A 17,469-nucleotide genomic window follows, 5' to 3' on the forward strand; every position below is an offset into this window, starting at 1 on the left:
TGAAAATCTGAACTTGGATCACATCATAGTTGTTTTTTTGTACAGAAGCAAAATTAGAAAAATTGTGCCACTGTCCAAACAACATATGAACCCAACTGTTCAATAGATTAGAGATTACGTCCTGTGAACATCTGAAACGTGCAGGAAGCGTTGTTGGGAAAGTGTATGACAGATGTAGCTGTAGTAAGACATGTATGCCATCTTCAGTTTATCGACTGGCCTTCAGAGGAATGTGTGACTTACCAGCATATCAGAAAACAGAGCAGCACCTCACCGAAGAATCTGTTTACTTAAAAAGACCTGGATCATTAATATGAGTGTACTTCACAGTGACGCACAACATGCCCTTTATACCTGATAACAGATGTTACGATATACACCTATAGTATACCTCTGTATGTACCTCAAAATTCACCTGAAGATCAGCTTCTACTGCTCCAAGAATTTAGATGAGCCTTTCTAGGAAACTGATAGTTTATGAGCCTTTTTTTTTCAGTTGACTGCTACGTTAGTGGGTGCATAATAAATGTAGCCACAACCACACTTTGCATTTCAAGTAATCAGTACCAAACTATGCAGTAATTATGTTTGTATTATACATCTAACCTCTGACATTTCTAGGAAAAGAAAGAGTTTTTGTGGAAATTTGTGTGGAAATTGAACAACATAAAATCAAGTGTTTTTGTCAAGGTTTTCTCTTTAATCACTAATCATTAGCTAAACCGTGGCCGGTGCTCAACAGCTGTTGAAATGTTGAGTTTAAAACACAATCTAAAAACTTCTATTTTGTAAACTTCTAATTAATTTTAACTAAGATTCACCCAGGGAGGAACATTCAAGTTTTAAAACATTTTCTTCTGACATATTTATAAAATTCATATAGTGGAGTTCCTTGTAACTTGCCTGAGAAGCATAAAGATAAAAATATAAAACTATGCAGTGAGCTAATATATCTAATGTCTGCCTGACAGTTATCTGTCAGCAGGATGGCCATCCAGGCAGTCTTGATGTTTATCCTGCACAAAGGTCATCATTGCTCACATTACAGCAGAACTGCATGAATCCTGCTGCTGTGTCACGCTCCAGCTGTTTACTAACATCAAAGTAAAGAAGGCGACGGATGACAAATTCTCCACGTTCTCACGCCCCAACCATGCACACGTACAGAGATTCCTTCAGTCCTTTGCTTATGTAGAAATGTAAGTGTAGAAAGGTCTTAGACTCCTTATTGGTGCATGTAAACACAATAAGAACAATAAGTCATGTTTAGGATTTGTTTCAAAAACATACATGATACACATAAGCACAAATATGGGCGTCCCCCTGAGTATCTGTCTGAGCTGGTGCACTTTTAAATCTCAGGCTGTTTTATTTACATCAGCTGAGCAGCAGCTGTCAGCAGTCCCAAGAACCACGCTCTGAGACACTTGAACTCTCCCCCTCCAGATCGGGTCATCGACCCTCTCCAACAGTCTTCAGATCTAAAAACACACCTCGTCTGAAGGTCTTTTTCAGTCCAGGTTCAGCTTACAGGAGCGTCTCAGCATCATTAATCAGCCCGCAGGTTCCATGTCCTCTCAAAGTTCATTATTCTTCTTAAAACTGAATAATTAAATGGTCACTTTCCTGTTATAGCAGCAAGAAAAGCATCTAATAACAGAATAACACGATAACTTATTAAAGCAGAATAACTCAATATTACCTCAGAATACAATAGACAGAATAGAATCACCAAAGTAGAATTACTCAATTAGAAAAGAGATTCTCAAGAATTCGTTAGAGTTAAATGTCTCTATAAGGGAGAGAACAAAGCAGCTAGTAAAGAATAAGAAAATCAAATGGAAATAAAATATTAACTTAACAAGTACAACAAACCTGCAAAAAAGACAAACGTGGCAGTATAAGATGAAAATAAGATGTGCTTTTTGCTGTTACATTTAGCATCATTTGCAGTAAATTACCTGCGACAAACCTTCGGACCTCATGTTCACCTCACTGGCACACACTCTCTCTGACTGAGTCACCATGCCAGACTGGATGTCATGTTGAGAAGATGGCAATTAATTGCAAACCTTCGCCGAGCTCTTTGAGAGGGATCCCAGTCAGGTTGCCTCTCACTTCTGCAACCTCTCAGAACTCTAAACTTTTGGGCAACCAAAAAGTGAATACAATCACTCTCCAGCTACCAGTTTTTCCTGTTTTAGTGTGACTGAAGGCTAAGGTGTCCCTTGCATGAATGTCTGTCACAACCCTGTGCAAGATATTAAAGAAGCTCGGCGCGTGAAAGTGCCAGATTGAAGTTAAAGTCTCAAATTAGAGAACAGATTATTCTCATCTGGACAGAAAGTTGTTGAATTAAGTGGCAAAAATATCTATATATCCGTCTTTAATGACTGGCTTATAAACAACCTGACATGGCTTAGCAAAGACAGAAACACTAATGGGGGTTTATCGGCTAAACCGAACCTTCTTCCTTCTTAGAACGCTCTGCAGGGCTTCTTCTTCGACCTGGTTGGGAAGCAAGCATTCGACATCATCATCATGGTGCTGATCCTCTTCAACATGATCACCATGATGGTGGAGACGGATGAGCAGCCTCCTCAGATGGAGAAAATCCTGAACAACATCAACCTGGCCTTCATCATTATCTTCACTGCTGAGTGCCTGATCAAGATCATGGCGCTGCGTTGCTACTTCTTCACCGTTGGCTGGAACATCTTCGACTTCGTGGTGGTCATTCTCTCCATCGTGGGTGAGTTCGGCTTCAAAAAGATTTTGAGCCAGATTTACTAAACGGGGCAAAAAGCAGATGGTCCCCAAATCCATAAACAGTGCTCACAGGTGGGGTTCGTTTCACACAAAATCTGCAGTGTTTCCTAAGCACAGGCACACTCAGTTCATTTTAATAACAAAAAGAAAAAAAGAGCAGTGTCATGTAAGTGCAGAGTATTTCAAACACAGACACAGACATAAATCAAAGTATAAACCAAAGCTTCCTAGAAAGTCGTACATTGTGTTGATCTATTGAAACACAATAGTTGCAGTTCCAATAATGGCCTCTTGAGGCAGGCTTTATTTTATGAAAATGCCCAGATTCACAGCGTTAAAAAGTAAGTTAACAGCATGGTACAAAAAACATGGTTTTGGTCTCTATGGACAGTTTCCACCAACTGTACAGCAGGTGATTTTTTTATTACGTGTTTAGATATTGGTAAGGTTTAAAGTTAAGGATCTCCAACTGGAGCAAAATAAAGACAACTTTATTTTAAATGAGGTGCAGCAGAAGGACTGATTTGCAAAGTTTCCTCTAAAATAAAGTGACTAAAATCTGTCACACTTTTGACGAATCAACTTCTAAGATTTTTTTTCTAAGAAGTTTTGAATTAAGGAGACATTTCACATACCTCTGACATTACTCAACAAAGAGCTGCTCATTCATCGTAGCCAAACCATGCTGCTCTTACTAGAAAATGTCTTTTACTCACAATTAAACACCTGCTAACTTTAAGGAAATGGTTTCTAGGAAACTAAAATGTTTTCTTAAGGGTTTTTTTTTTATAACTGCTGGTGATTAAACTACAATACTGAAACTGTGAGGCAGTATTTTAAAGTTCTTCTTTTGTTCTAAACTTAGTTTAAAATCCTTTTGACCAAAATACAAACTGAAAGGAAAGATTTAAAAAATCATCTTGCTTTCCCTCATTATCAGACATTACATGTGTCAAACTTATATACTGCTGTTTCACATAACTTACAGCAGACATAAGGCTTTATGTGTGTGTGGAGCTCATGATACACCCTGTGTGTACACATGCTGTGTGTCAGCCATCAGCTGTGGCAGCAGGAAACAATGGGACGTCTGCCTGACAGTTATCTGTCACCAAAGTGACCATGTGGTTGGCCTTCATGTTTAACCTGCACCAAGGTCCTGCGCGGTCATGTTACAATAACACACAAACACACACACACAATAACACACATGACAGGTAGTCTGCAGGGACAGCACAGAGTATCCCAAGCAGTTAATTCAGCTATCAGTGTTCATACGTCGCGTGCGCTGCTGCTCCTGTTTGCCTGACAAGATTGGGTGTATGTGTGTAATTAAGTGTGTGTCTGTGTGTGTGTCAGTGTGCACGCTGAGGCGAGGCTGCATGGGGGAGGTGAAGGTAACAGCAGCAATCAGAGCTGCCACAGGGCAGTCCCTGGAGACAAATCAAACATGATTGACCTGTTACATCAGCTGTTCTGCGTCTGTGTGTGAGAGAGAGAGATGTTAGGATGGAGGGCATAAGCTGAGTTGATGTACGATGTGATGGTGATTCCCTCTCGACTCCCTCCACTCCTTCCTTCCATCACCTATAACTTACACAGGGAGGTGAATGAAAGAAAACAGTATTTGTGTGTGTGTGTGTGTGTGTGTGTGTGTGTGTGTGTGTGTGTGTGTGTGTGTGGTGTCACTCTCGGATAACAAGGAAAAGACGGATGAATTACAGCGTTTGACTTTCTGTTAGTGGGAAAAGACGCCTCAGCTCTCCAGATCCAATAAGTCAAGTTGTAATCACAGCAGACCTGCCACATAAACACTGAGAGAGCCAAACTGAGAGCTTTTAGATGATGTAACTCACAGGAATGCCAACACATTAAAGAAAATTCAATAGTCTGGAGGTAATCAATTCTTAGTTTGGTACATCAGAAAAAAGTTCCTTTTTAAGTATCACTGCTTTTTATTAATTGTTATATTTAAGCCAAAATTATCTAAATGTGGCAGGTAGAACCAATGACGAATAGCTAAGACCATGTGATAGATGGAATGACCACTTTTAAAATTATAGTGTATAAACGATGGGCATACCCATCTAATGTCAAAGACTGGTTGATGATCATTCCACTTTATGGACATCTCTATGGAGCCAGAAGTGACCATATTAGGCCCCAGTTATGTATGGTTAAGGACTGGCCAATGACTCCATGGTAACCACTGGTCACTAAGGAAAAATATGTGTTCCCCAACGAGCTGGCCAGTAGTTGCAGGAAATGTCTCACCAAGTGACATTGGTCACAAACATATATATGATATATATTCAGCATTAGTTGCTGGTTGGTTGGTAAGTAATAGGACTGGGCGATATGACCCAAAATTCATATCTCGATATTTTTTAGCTTGATGGCGATATACGATATATATCTCGATATTTTTTTTAAAGCCATAAAGTAAGAACAAAAAGAGTTCTTAGTCAAAGCTGTGTCCCAGATGTCACACAGGCACTTTTATTAACATACAGCGTAGATGTACATGAAGAAATTACTCAAAAATAAATTATCAGCATTTATTAAATAATAATGCTCCATAAATAAAAGAAAACAATGTTGCTTTTGTGCATAACAAAAAGCTCACAATTGTGCAGTCAAAATGTAAACTAAAAGACGCTGAGCATAATAACAAAGACAGACAGATTTCACAGCTGCTCTTTTTCCAAGTTCTACTGCGTGACTGACAGCCTTGAGTTTGAAATGCGCTTCGTAACCATGTCTTTTAACAGGTGCCATTTATTGTCCTTATTCACACACAATACGGTAATATTACTTTGAACCACAGTACGTATTACTCCGTGAGGCTCCAGACTACGGTAGCCGTAATGCTCCGACAATCCATCAAGCGTAGCTTACCAAAGTCGTACTAAAACATTTTTTGACAGATTGCTGAGCGCCACGTACCACATAAAATCGGTTCACGGTCTGTAAGCACAACCAGAATTCATACATAAGGCACACTGTCGATTTTTGAGAAAATGAAAGGATTTTAGGCCATGCAGACCCTGTGGGGTGCATGTCGTTAGCACGGTTAGCTTGTTAGCATGGTTAGCTCGCTAACACGTTGACACCGTCCAGCCCCATGCACGGGGCGATCCACGGTAACTCGTTAACGGAGATTTGCCATCTTGTCATTGCCTGCAGGTGAAGCTATGGGGGAGGGGGAGTTGTGTTCAGTGAAGGAGAGAGGCGAAGCCGAGTAACGTTGCATAGAGAAAGTGGACGAAAGAGAGGCAAACTTGCGGCTCCACAAGTATAATTATAATGTAACATACTATATCGATATAAACGATATTGTCACATCTTATATCTCGTATAAAAAATATTGATATTTTTAAAAAAACTCGATATATCGCCCAGTCCTAGTAAGTAACTGCTGACAAGTTGGAGCCTGGAGCAACCAAAGCAATAAGAAACAGGTTTTTGGTGCTACAGCCTTCTTGTGGTAGATAACGCGCTGCAGTATCCAGCAACAACTCACCAACTTATTGGGGAACAGTCTATAGGCTTGTGTGACTGAGGCTTCAGGATGGCGTACTACGCTGTCAGCTAACACTGGCAAGCTTAGTTAGCACCCTGTGTCCAGAAACTGTATTGGTGCATCCCACAGATACCAGAAGGGTGCATGTTCAACATAGTCAGACTTTCTTTACATTAGCTGGCTTGACTGAAGTCAGACATAAGCTGTGTCATGATTGTTGTAATCAAATTGAACCCAAGATTTCTACTTCAGGATCTGAGCACATTCACATAAAAAGGGGGGATCTAACATGTCATTTCACTGTTACTCCCAACAAAAATTGGTAACCTTGTCCAACCAGAGACATTATCAGAGAAACAAGTGATAGAAGTGGATAAAGAATAAAAAAAAAAAACAATTCTTTGTTTCACAGACCTAAAACAAGAAACAAATCAAATTAGAAGCTCACCCAGGAGTTGCAAATGTTTCTATAAATGCATATAACTGGTGTGACTTACATCTCTGTTGTTTTTTGTTTTCAGGGATCGTGCTTGCTGATATCATTGAAAAGTACTTTGTGTCGCCCACACTGTTCAGAGTGATCCGACTGGCTCGTATTGGACGAATTCTGCGCCTCATCAGAGGCGCTAAAGGCATCCGGACGTTACTGTTTGCGCTCATGATGTCCCTTCCTGCTCTCTTTAACATTGGACTACTCTTGTTCCTTGTCATGTTCATCTACGCCATCTTTGGTATGGCCAACTTTGCCTACGTGAAACGGCAGGGGGGGATCGATGACATGTTTAACTTTGAGACGTTTGGGAACAGCATGATCTGCTTGTTTCAGATCACCACCTCTGCAGGATGGGACAGCCTTCTCAGTCCCATTCTCAACAACTCCCCTGAGGAGTGCGATGCCAACATCCCCCACACTGGCACCACCGTCAGGGGGAACTGTGGGAACCCATCAGTGGGCATCACCTTCTTTGTCACCTACATTATCATCTCCTTTCTGATTGTGGTAAACATGTATATCGCCATCATCCTGGAGAACTTCAGTGTTGCCACTGAGGAAAGCACTGAACCCCTCAGCGAAGACGACTTCGAGATGTTCTACGAGGTCTGGGAGAAGTTCGACCCGGAGGCCACGCAGTTTATCGAGTACTCCAAGCTGTCCGACTTTGCTGACTCGCTGCTAGAGCCGCTGCGCATCGCCAAGCCTAACAAGATCAAACTGATCTCCATGGACCTGCCCATGGTCAGTGGAGACAAAATCCACTGCCTGGACATCCTGTTTGCCTTTACCAAGCGTGTCCTGGGCGAGTCAGGAGAGATGGATGCCCTCAAGCAGCAGATGGAGGAGAAGTTCATGATGGCGAACCCGTCCAAGATCTCTTATGAACCCATCACTACAACTTTGAGGCGCAAGCAGGAAGAAGTCTCCGCCACCATCATCCAGAGGTGTTACCGCAGACACCTTGTGAGGCGACAGCTGAAGGCCGCCTCCTACATGTACCGCCAGATCACCACACCTCGGCATGCGGGAGGTGAAGGTGAACAAGGAGGTGAAGTAGTGTTTGGGGAGGATGCGCCTGAGAAAGAAGGGCTGATTGCCACCATGATGAGGGAAAACTACGGCTCAAGCATGTTAGGGATCGAGCGCTCAGAGACGATTTCCTCCACCTCATCTCCACCTTCATATGACAGCGTAACACGGGCCACATCCGAGATCTTTCAACCGCTCGCTGTCAAGACAGAAACTGTTGCCGACACTGCAGGCAGCGAACAAAGTGAACAATCGCAGTCAGAAATCACCCATGACAGACAGCAGGAAACGACGCCATAGCAGGAACAGAAAAGCAAAAAAATAATTAACAAATGAGGATTTTCTCATTTGAGGTTGGCCTGTTTATTCTTTTGTTTACTGAATGTACCATAGCTGAGAACGCTGAAGCGGCAGCAGAAAGAAGCTATGAAGAACTACGAGGAACCTGCAACATGGAAGAATTACTACCTTTAATGTCATTTCCTGTTCCCTGGAGAAATTCCTGGACTGAGAAACAAGTGTTTTGGGAGTTTCCTGAAGGGAAGCAAAACAACTGCGAAACAGCGAGGGTAACCCTGTCTGTCAGGTCAACTCTGCCTTTGTTGGAGTAATAGACAGTAAAGGAAAACCTACTCTTGGGTCAACCAGAACTGGGAGTTTGGAACAATGACTGACCTTTCACCAAAGCTACAGGTGGTCAGAGGGGGCAGAGCAACTATATCACAAATGTATCCATCATTTTTTGGCCTGGGGAGTTTGTGCCTTCCCACAGTTGATCAATATTCTCAGAGGATGTTTGGTTGTAAGAGTGATGGCAGTGTTTCTCAACACGTTAAGGGTCGATGGCGTTGTGACTGACACTCGAGAGAGGAGGGAAAATAATGACAACGTGATTTCAAAACAATGTTTTCGTAGTAAAAGTACGTTGTTGATGTTACCAGTCTTTTAATAGCGGTACAATTATTACTATTTTTTATATTTTTTAGAGTAAGTTGAAGAAAACCAATTAGCAGTCTCTCTTTTGACTTCGGAGTGGCACTAGCTATGAAAAAGTGGCTGAACTACCATGTTGTTATAGATGAGAGGAGAAGGTGCGGTCAGGAAAAAAAAATCTCAAAAACCTGAATCTTCATCTGTTTTTGTTGGCAGTTTTGCACTTTTTGAGTTTACACCTGCTCTCGCTTTACCGCACCTGGGCGAAGGCACAGTGTAGAAGAGCCTGGGATTTCATTATTTTTCTTCTCAAAACTTTTTGCGATAACACCAAAAAATGACACAAGTGCACAATGAGATTTTCTACACGGTCCCAAACTCTTCTAACACGCATCTTTGCCCAGTGGTGGACGCCCTCATACTCGGCAGTTTGTTGGCTTGTGGGTGATTTGTCTAAAAGTCATGTTAGATATTCCGGCTTCACTTCCCTATAACCTGAAGCAGAAGAGTCCTATTTCTGCACTGTCACCACACTGAGTGGGGAGAAAAATGAAGCTTACTGGCTTTCATTGATTGAGGATGCATGATTTAGGAATAAGTTGTATGGAATGCTTTGAAAAACACCTGCCTGGGTGGAAGGAAAATAAGAGGCTTGTCAACTGTAGTGTTATTCTCCTATGCCAAAAATAGTCAAGACTGCAGGTGAATTTACTCTTTTTTTTATATTATTCAGTTTAGTAAAAGCATCAGACTGCTGGTTTAACACCAGCCTAGCACAAATTCAAAATAGGTTTAAGCATGCAGCAAACCACCAGTCTTTGCTTTTTAACAACTGAACAAAGACATGTAATATTAATAATGATGATGATAATAATAATAATAGTCGTAGATTTTATATAGCTTTTTCCTAACAATGTTACAAAGCGCTTCATAGAAAGAATCAAAAAGCAAAATAAAAACATCAGAACAAAGAGGTAAAACAAACCTACAAAAATGACCACAGGTCAGAAGTAAAAGATCAATTCAAAAGGAAGTAAGACAGCAATAACAAGCGCAGAACACTGATATTCATGCAGGACACCTGTTAGCCTATTTTAATGCCATGAATGCCTCCTTTCATTTTTTTTTCTTTTCCTGAGAGCATTTGATGTCTCTGTACAAACTGAACATTGTCAACTTTTATGACAAATCACCCGCTGTCATTCAGCATCTGTCTGGTCTGAGTTCGGCTCGGCACAAACTGGCTTTAAGGTCCTGGTGGTGTCAGCCAGCTCTGACTACAGAGCGACAATCAGCTCAGCACATCTGCATCAGGATTTCTCCCCATTTGGTTTCATGAAAAGCTAAAAAGGTCACACTGACTCTCGTGTTTGACCATCACCAGTGTCCTGGAACAACCTTATCTTGAAAACTCAACAGCAATATGACAATGTTGAAGAAACCAGAGACTGCACAAAAGGCACTGAAACTCTGTTACTTTGTCAAAATTTTAGTATTTTGTTCCTGACTAGCTGTCAGTGTGACAGAAGTATGAATACTCTTGGTACTGTCAATGAATAATGCAAGAGGTCACACGCCTCCCTGCAGAGATACATTTCATGTAAATGAGGCTCAGTAATTCACATACATTTTGCATTTTAACCAAATTTTATCGGAATTTGGTTGCAATTCAGTCAGAGATCCAGAAGGGGGCGCTGGCAAGACTGTCTTTAGTGAAAAAGGGTGAATGGAGCTAAACAGCTAAGTTAATGACTTCTACCTGCTTCCATTCAAAAACATCTATATTACTTTTCATAAATCCAGCATCAACAGCGTGTCTGAAATTAATCAAAACAACACTTATGTTCGGTTTTTCTCACAGTGAAGCCGGTTTTGCACATTAAACACTAGCATGCTGCTAATGGGTGCTGATTAGTTGGTTAAGCAATTGGGATGGAACGTCCTCCCGCCATGGCAGCAGAAACCCCGTCAGAAGTTCCTATGTCGTGAAGTTGTGAATCTCTAATAATCACAGAAAGAGATTCTACTACAATAGAAACCTGTGAAAAAAAAAAAATCAAAAAATCGAACTCCACTCATTGTCTTGAGCCCTTCTACCGAAAAAAACATGCAAACTTTGGGAAGAACATTTTTTCCTCGAAAAATTTTAATTTTTGTTCTACTGCCCAATTCACTCTGGATGAGCTCAACACCGCCCCCTATGGAACGAGAAGACCACAGAGCTCTCTGTGGTGCTGGAAGTTCAGCTGCCAAAATATATGAACTATTTACAACTTCAGATTAACCCATAAACCACAGAATAACATCTTTCATTTTTTTATCCCAGTTGTTCAATGATTATACATTTTGGGTTTATCCAGGACACTGAAAGCTTTTCTGCTTCATTTTTTCTCCAAATGAAGCGTTTCATTTCAGTGTGAGGAGATAAATTGGTGAATTCTGACTCCCACGTGGAGATAATTTATAGCTTTAGTTTTTACTGAAAATATCAATCAATTCAAAGTGAAACTTCTGTGGTGAAATAGGTGTGCTCATTTTTCTAGGTGCAGATTTTATATTCAGCACATTGAAGATTTGATGTCATTTTTTTCCCCCAATGATTGAAAAATCAACTCTTCAAAACCAAAACACCGCTTCGTTTATTTATTTATTTATTTATTCATCGACTTTTTTGGGAAGATTTTCAGGTCAGTTGCTTTATTTTTATTTTATTTATCTTTTTTATGATAATTATTTTTGCATTTTGGCTGGAGGAGGAGAGGAGGTCGAGCAAGACGGCTCTTTATCTATTTTGCACAGAGAAACAAAAAAAAAAAACACTAACAAAACAAACACAAACCGCGTCAAGCAATAACGGTTTGCAGATACCTTTTAAGTGAATTCTTGGGTAACGCTTGACTTTACAGATGCTTTTTCTCACTGTATGTGTCTGTGGATTAAAGGGAAAAATCCCACACTAACACTTTGAGCATTTGGTGGAATCTGATTAGCCGGATGCAGCACTGACAGCGTTACTGTGGACTTACAGACACACGGGTCCATACAGTGGCATGAAGCCAACGTGAAGCAGCGTTACCGCTTGTTTTTATTAAGACGAAGTGTCAAAGTGTGCGTGTACAGCATTTGTTCAGTCTGCTTCAATATTTCAGACAACCTCTCTCTCTGTCTCTGTCGTTGTGGTCATCCGAGGGATCTTTACTAAACGCTTTCCTAGACTAATTTTAAAAAGGAAAAAAAGTAGAAAAAAAATTTACTGGCACCGTCTGGACTCTATTTCTACTAGATTCTATTGAGAATAGATAACGATATAAACTAGGTAAATACTAATACACTGCTGAACTCTGCTGCGAGGCGTATTTCAGGTTGCAGTTGTGCTGAAGGGCTGTTTTCAGTAGCAATAGACCCAGAGTGTGCCTGCTACACATGAACCCCAACACTCCAAGCCATGCTTTACCATTGGTTGATTGATAATATGCTTGATTGATTGATGAGCCAGTTGATTTTTCTGATTTCTTGACTGGTTTCATGTTTGGTTGGTTGATGAATTGATTCTTATGGTTTTTGATAATTAACACAGTCTCCACAGTCCCCTCCCCTCCATCACTGCTGTGACTCTTCCTCATAACGAACAAACAGCACAGAGAGCTAACAGGCTGACGTCACTTTTAAACTGTCAAAAAGGTCCAGATTCACTAACGTCTGCAGGGAAAAGGGTGCGGTTTTGTCAGGAGAGCACTTGCTGGCATGTAATTCCATACTGGGATGTTAAAATGGAGACTGCTGAATAAGAAAACATCCAGCTGTTTAAGTCCCATAAACTGCATATAAAAGATGAACATAGCTACCATGAAATCCCTTACTGGCTTGCCAAGTCTCATTTTTCAAGTTTCAAGCAGGAAGGCTTGTCCATCTTAGGCTTTTGAAATGTCATGAGGCAGGCAAGCAGGATTAGGCCCTCGCTAACCTGTATGCTGATCTGACTGTTTCACTCTAATAGGGCCATAGTTTTCTAAATGAACGCCATGTTTTGTTCAATAAGCGACTGAGAGAAATAAATTCGTCAGGAAACTTTTAAGCAGTTTAAGTTGCCGCACCCTGTGATTGCTTTGGTTGCTAGCAGATTGCTCATATTTTGCATGAAATACGTCAATACGTCCGCTAACACTTGCCAACTACTCACGAGCAGTAATAAAACCAAGACTGTGGGAACTCGTGGCGTTCTTCTAGTAACCAAAGCAATTGCAGTAAAGTTTTCAGTCCAGCAGCATATACCTCTTTGAAATTGAGTTCACCTGGAGATGTTGGGTGAACTCAGTGCAAAAGAATGCAAATTTTCCTGTAGCAACCTGGCTGGTCTCCAAGCTTAGGTCTCTGACAGCAAAAATCTGATTTTCTAACAGGACTATCAATTATAAAATGAAGATCATGTTTTAATCTGTAAGACTTGAAACTATCGACTGTGATCATAAAGGATAAGTAAACCGTTTACAGAGCTTATAGATGAAATTTCCAGTAGACCTGTACACTCACTACCAAATTTGGAACAAAGACAGCTTCACTAGAACTTTAAAAGAGGAAGGGTTTTTTTTTTCTTTTTCTTTTTTTTCTTTTAGAGCTGGCTTGAACCCTTTCAGAGGACCAGAAAGAAAAACAGAATTTCGTCAGAGTGTTTCCAGGTCAGTAAAGATATCAGCAAAGGGCTTTTGTAGAAAAGAACAGTCATCAAATTAAAGGCTCAGTTATTGGCATTAGTCTACTAAGATTTCAAACAGAGATGCGCTCATGAACTCTTGAATCCCGTTTTCAAAGATTGTTTAAATCCTTCCAAAATTACCTAAAACTATCAACAGAATGCATGTAAAACATCAATACTGTGCTCGAGAGATATCAGATGAAGTTGAGCTGTCTTTGTAGTGAGTCAGTGTAGCCTTTATTTAACCAGGTGACTCACTCAAAGCATATTCATATTTACAAGGACAGCCTGGGAATGGCAAAGCCTCGAGAGTCTGCAAGAAACATACTCTAGTTGTTGCCCCTGATTATGGACGTTTCAGTTCAAGTTTACAAAGGTAATTAGAAATAGTTTATTTAAAATTTTCCACATGATCATTAAAATGGACACAACAGGATTCATCAGTAGAACAGGAGGCCCAGCTTTAAGACAAATCCATTTTTTATGCTTTGAGAAGCTTCTTGAAAGCTCAAACCTCCAGGGTTTGCTACTGGAGGCATCCTGTTAACAGCGTTGTAGTTTGTGCAATGCCAGTCTACAGCTGCAGGGTGATATTACTTGGTGGATACTGCTTGGCAGCCTCATCCTGACATATCCGGCTCTCTCAAACTGATATTCAGTATTTGCTGCAGTGGAAAAAAGAAAAGTGAACAAGCTTTTGTCAGAGTGTTGCTTCAGTGAATCTGGACCTCAGACTTTGGTTTGCACTGAGCACAAAAACACATTCAAACACTTACTGCAATCACTGGGACAGTTGGCTGCTCAGAAGTTTGTTCACCTGAAACAAACAATGAAGCAATTACAGCAGCAAAACAAAGAGCAGCTTCAGCTCTCTGTCCCTGAACAGTCTGTACAAGGGAAAGTAACAAAGCCTTCTAAATAACCTCCAAAATGTTTGAGCACTCAGAATGAAAAACAGAAAAAAATCCGTCTGCTTTATGGCTTTTCCTGCTCTGATATGATAAACTGTTCAAAGTCTGAGCAAATTAAACACCATCTTTGCTCCAAGCTGTGGGTCAGACCATGTGGTGCTACTGAGGGGTTTGGAAGAGTCCATTTTATGAAGGGAGGGGAGTGTTTAAAACACAAACTGAGAATCTCTGCTCCTTCTTGCCTTCTTTCCCCTGTTTGAAAACCAAAAGCTGCTTCATCATCCTCGAAATAAAACGACAAACACCTACACGGAGGAAATGCACAGAAAACCAGAGGTTTCATTGTTCTCTATTATTGCTATTCTTACTATTAACTGTGTGATAAATGCAATACAACAGTTGTGTAAACAGGCAGTGAGTGCTGTATCTTATTTACAGTATGAGGATAATAAAAATTATGCTTTTGTTTTTTGTTTTTAAATTATTATTATTTTTCCCGCTGTCATGGGTTTGGTTTTTCCAGGCATCTTCTCACTGCTTAAACCACAGTCGTCCCATTTACACCGTCACTGGTTTCACAGCGGGTGACAAACTGGTTTGCAGATTTCCAGTGTCATATCAGTCCCAAAGAAACCTCATATCTTGAGAAAGTTGCCTTTTTCTTAGGAAAGGGGGGGAGTTTGAATATTTCCCTTCCTGACACCTCTCGAATCCTCTTTTATTCCACACGAGAAAAACAGGAACATTTCTCTTATTGTCACCTTTGGGATAAAATGAGGCCACAAATAGTAGAAGTTGGAAAATATGCTTCACTAAGTTGACGATAAGAGGTTTCACGATACAAGTAGTTTTAGTGCTTTCGCTGGAAAACGTTAAACTTTATAGCTGGAGGGTTAAAACCTTGTAACTCCTGAAATTTAAGGCTTGAATAAATACGGAAATTAAGAAATAGCAAAGTAATGAGCACAACTTTTAAAGTCCAAATTGGAACAGTGTCCATCACAGTTGTGTCATTTTCTAAAAACACAAAAACCAAAAACATAATAAGTTACAAGGTTTTCCTCTGACTTCAGTGGTACTCGCCGGTGAAACCTCGGTGTAAAGGAGGCGAAAGCCGTGCCTCAGTGACCCCACCCTGGTGTTTTAGAGACAATAATATTTACAATTATAATTATAATATGAATATATATAAATATATATATACTTTTTAGTACTTTGAGTTGAAATACTTTTTAGTATTTTGCAAATACATGTCTCTGTATATAAAAGAAAAGCCTCCTGTAATAAACAAGAAAAAATTTAATACTGAATCTGTTGTGGTGGTTTTATTTTGTGTGCTGTGTGAAAAATGGATATATGTGTGATCTGGGTCCACCACTAGGGGACTAGTGACCCATCTATGGTTAGGTGTAAGATTGGCAGCAAAGGGTCAGCCTACTTCCTGGTGGGTAGGCCACGCCCTCTAATGGCCACAAGCTGTGAGTAACAACTGAAAGGATGAGTTTATGGATGCCAGCAGAGTAAATGAGCTTCCTCTGGTGCTTGCTGGTGTCTGGACTCAGCCTTAATGATAGGATTAGGAGCTTGTATATTCAGGAGGTGCTCAGAGTAGAGCTGCCACTCCTCCACCTCACACAGAGCTGGTGGAGGGGGTTCAGCATCTAACCAAGGTGCCTCCTGGACGCTTCCTAGGTGAGGTGTTTTTGGCAAGGCATACTGGAAGGAGACCCCAGGGTAGACCAAGGACACGCTGGAGAGATTACATCTCTTGGCTGGCTTGGGAAAGCTTCAGTTTCCCCCTGGAATAGCTGGAGGAAGTGGCTGGGGGGAGGGAGGATTGGGCATCTCTGCCTCGACCCCTGCCCCTACAACCACGATAAGGGTTACTCTCAGCACCATCCAGTATTTAAGCTTCTCATCCTATCGTCAAGGCTGAGACCACACACCACCTCTGTTTATCCACCATGACTGGATAAACGGATGGTTTTTTTAAACAGAAATTTAAACATGCAGTGTTCTCTATTTAATCCAAAACTTCTCATTTAAATAATGGATGGAAGATTTATTTGTGTTAGAAACTTATTTTCTTTTTTGGAGATGTTCAAGTGTTTCAGCTGATAAATGTGACAGAGTGTATGTGGTAGTGCCCCTAGGTTTTAATGTGAAGAGACAGAATTTTTTTTACCTTATTTTAAACTGTGTGGGGTTTTTCTCACCCCACTCCACTCCACATACTGGTGGGTGTATATTTTTTATTTATTTTTTTGCCTGTCCCGTTTGGCCTTTTTGCCATCAGAATTATTGTCTAAAGGCAAAGAAAGATGCCCAACGGATTTACTTTACCAAATGGACCATCCCAGCCTTGCCGTAATGGTCTATTTGATTCACCTTTTATTGTTTATTTTATTTTCACTTGCTGAATACGGGACAGACTTGACTGGGGAAAAGAAAGGGGAGAAAGAAAGAGGGAAAGAAAAACAGCGGAGAAGAGGGACGGGGAAAAAGGGCAAAAAACAAAAACCAACAGAATAAGCAGACAAAAAATACATATATCGATCACCTGGATCACCTGTTGAGAAAGAAAAAGGAAAACAAGCAGAAGAAAACGAGAGTAATAGAATAAACAACATCACAATGATATATGAGAATATAACAGTAAATACTAAATATTAAACATTATTGTGCAGCACGTAAGATTGACAGCGCACAGTGTGCTTTGAGGTAGGAGCCAAAAAGGGTGTAGTTTGTGTGTGTGAGCACCCGTGTGTACACCTGTGAGCATGAACGCGCTTGTTTTTAAAAGGTTCCTTCATGTAATGATCTGTTAGAGGGTGTGGGGGGGCCACTGCCCCGTCCTCCAGGACATGAAGCAGGTATGGAGGAGATCAAGACTCCAGACATCCAGAGGCCCCCAGAGCACAAGAGACCAAGGAAGACCAACAGAGGGGCAGCCGCGCCACTATCCCAGAAAGAGCTGAGGAGAGCCCCAGATGAGGGGTCACTCAGCAGCCGCGGAGCAGAAGCCAGGGGGGGTTGCAGTGACGTGCCCGTGAGCTCCGCCGGCAGCCAGCTGTGCCTGAGTGACCGAGCCCCAGGCCGAGAGGCCGAGGGCACC

The 17,469-nt window shown here is 41.0% G+C and overlaps 1 protein-coding gene across 1 annotated transcript in view; it reads left to right on the top strand.

Moving 5' to 3' along the window:
- Positions 1–15,629, top strand: part of LOC134634810 (sodium channel protein type 5 subunit alpha-like) — a 172,257-nt gene extending 156,628 nt beyond the window's left edge. The window contains exons 27-28 of the mRNA XM_065471659.1: positions 2,482–2,752; positions 6,814–15,629. Coding sequence (XP_065327731.1) covers positions 2,482–2,752; positions 6,814–8,117 — 1,575 coding nt within the window. The 3' untranslated portion in view covers positions 8,118–15,629. The remainder of the gene's footprint in view (positions 1–2,481; positions 2,753–6,813) is intronic.
- The last annotated feature ends 1,840 nt before the right edge of the window (positions 15,630–17,469 follow it).

This window comes from Pelmatolapia mariae, linkage group LG9 (assembly GCF_036321145.2).
Source record: "Pelmatolapia mariae isolate MD_Pm_ZW linkage group LG9, Pm_UMD_F_2, whole genome shotgun sequence".
NCBI lineage: Eukaryota > Metazoa > Chordata > Actinopteri > Cichliformes > Cichlidae > Pelmatolapia > Pelmatolapia mariae.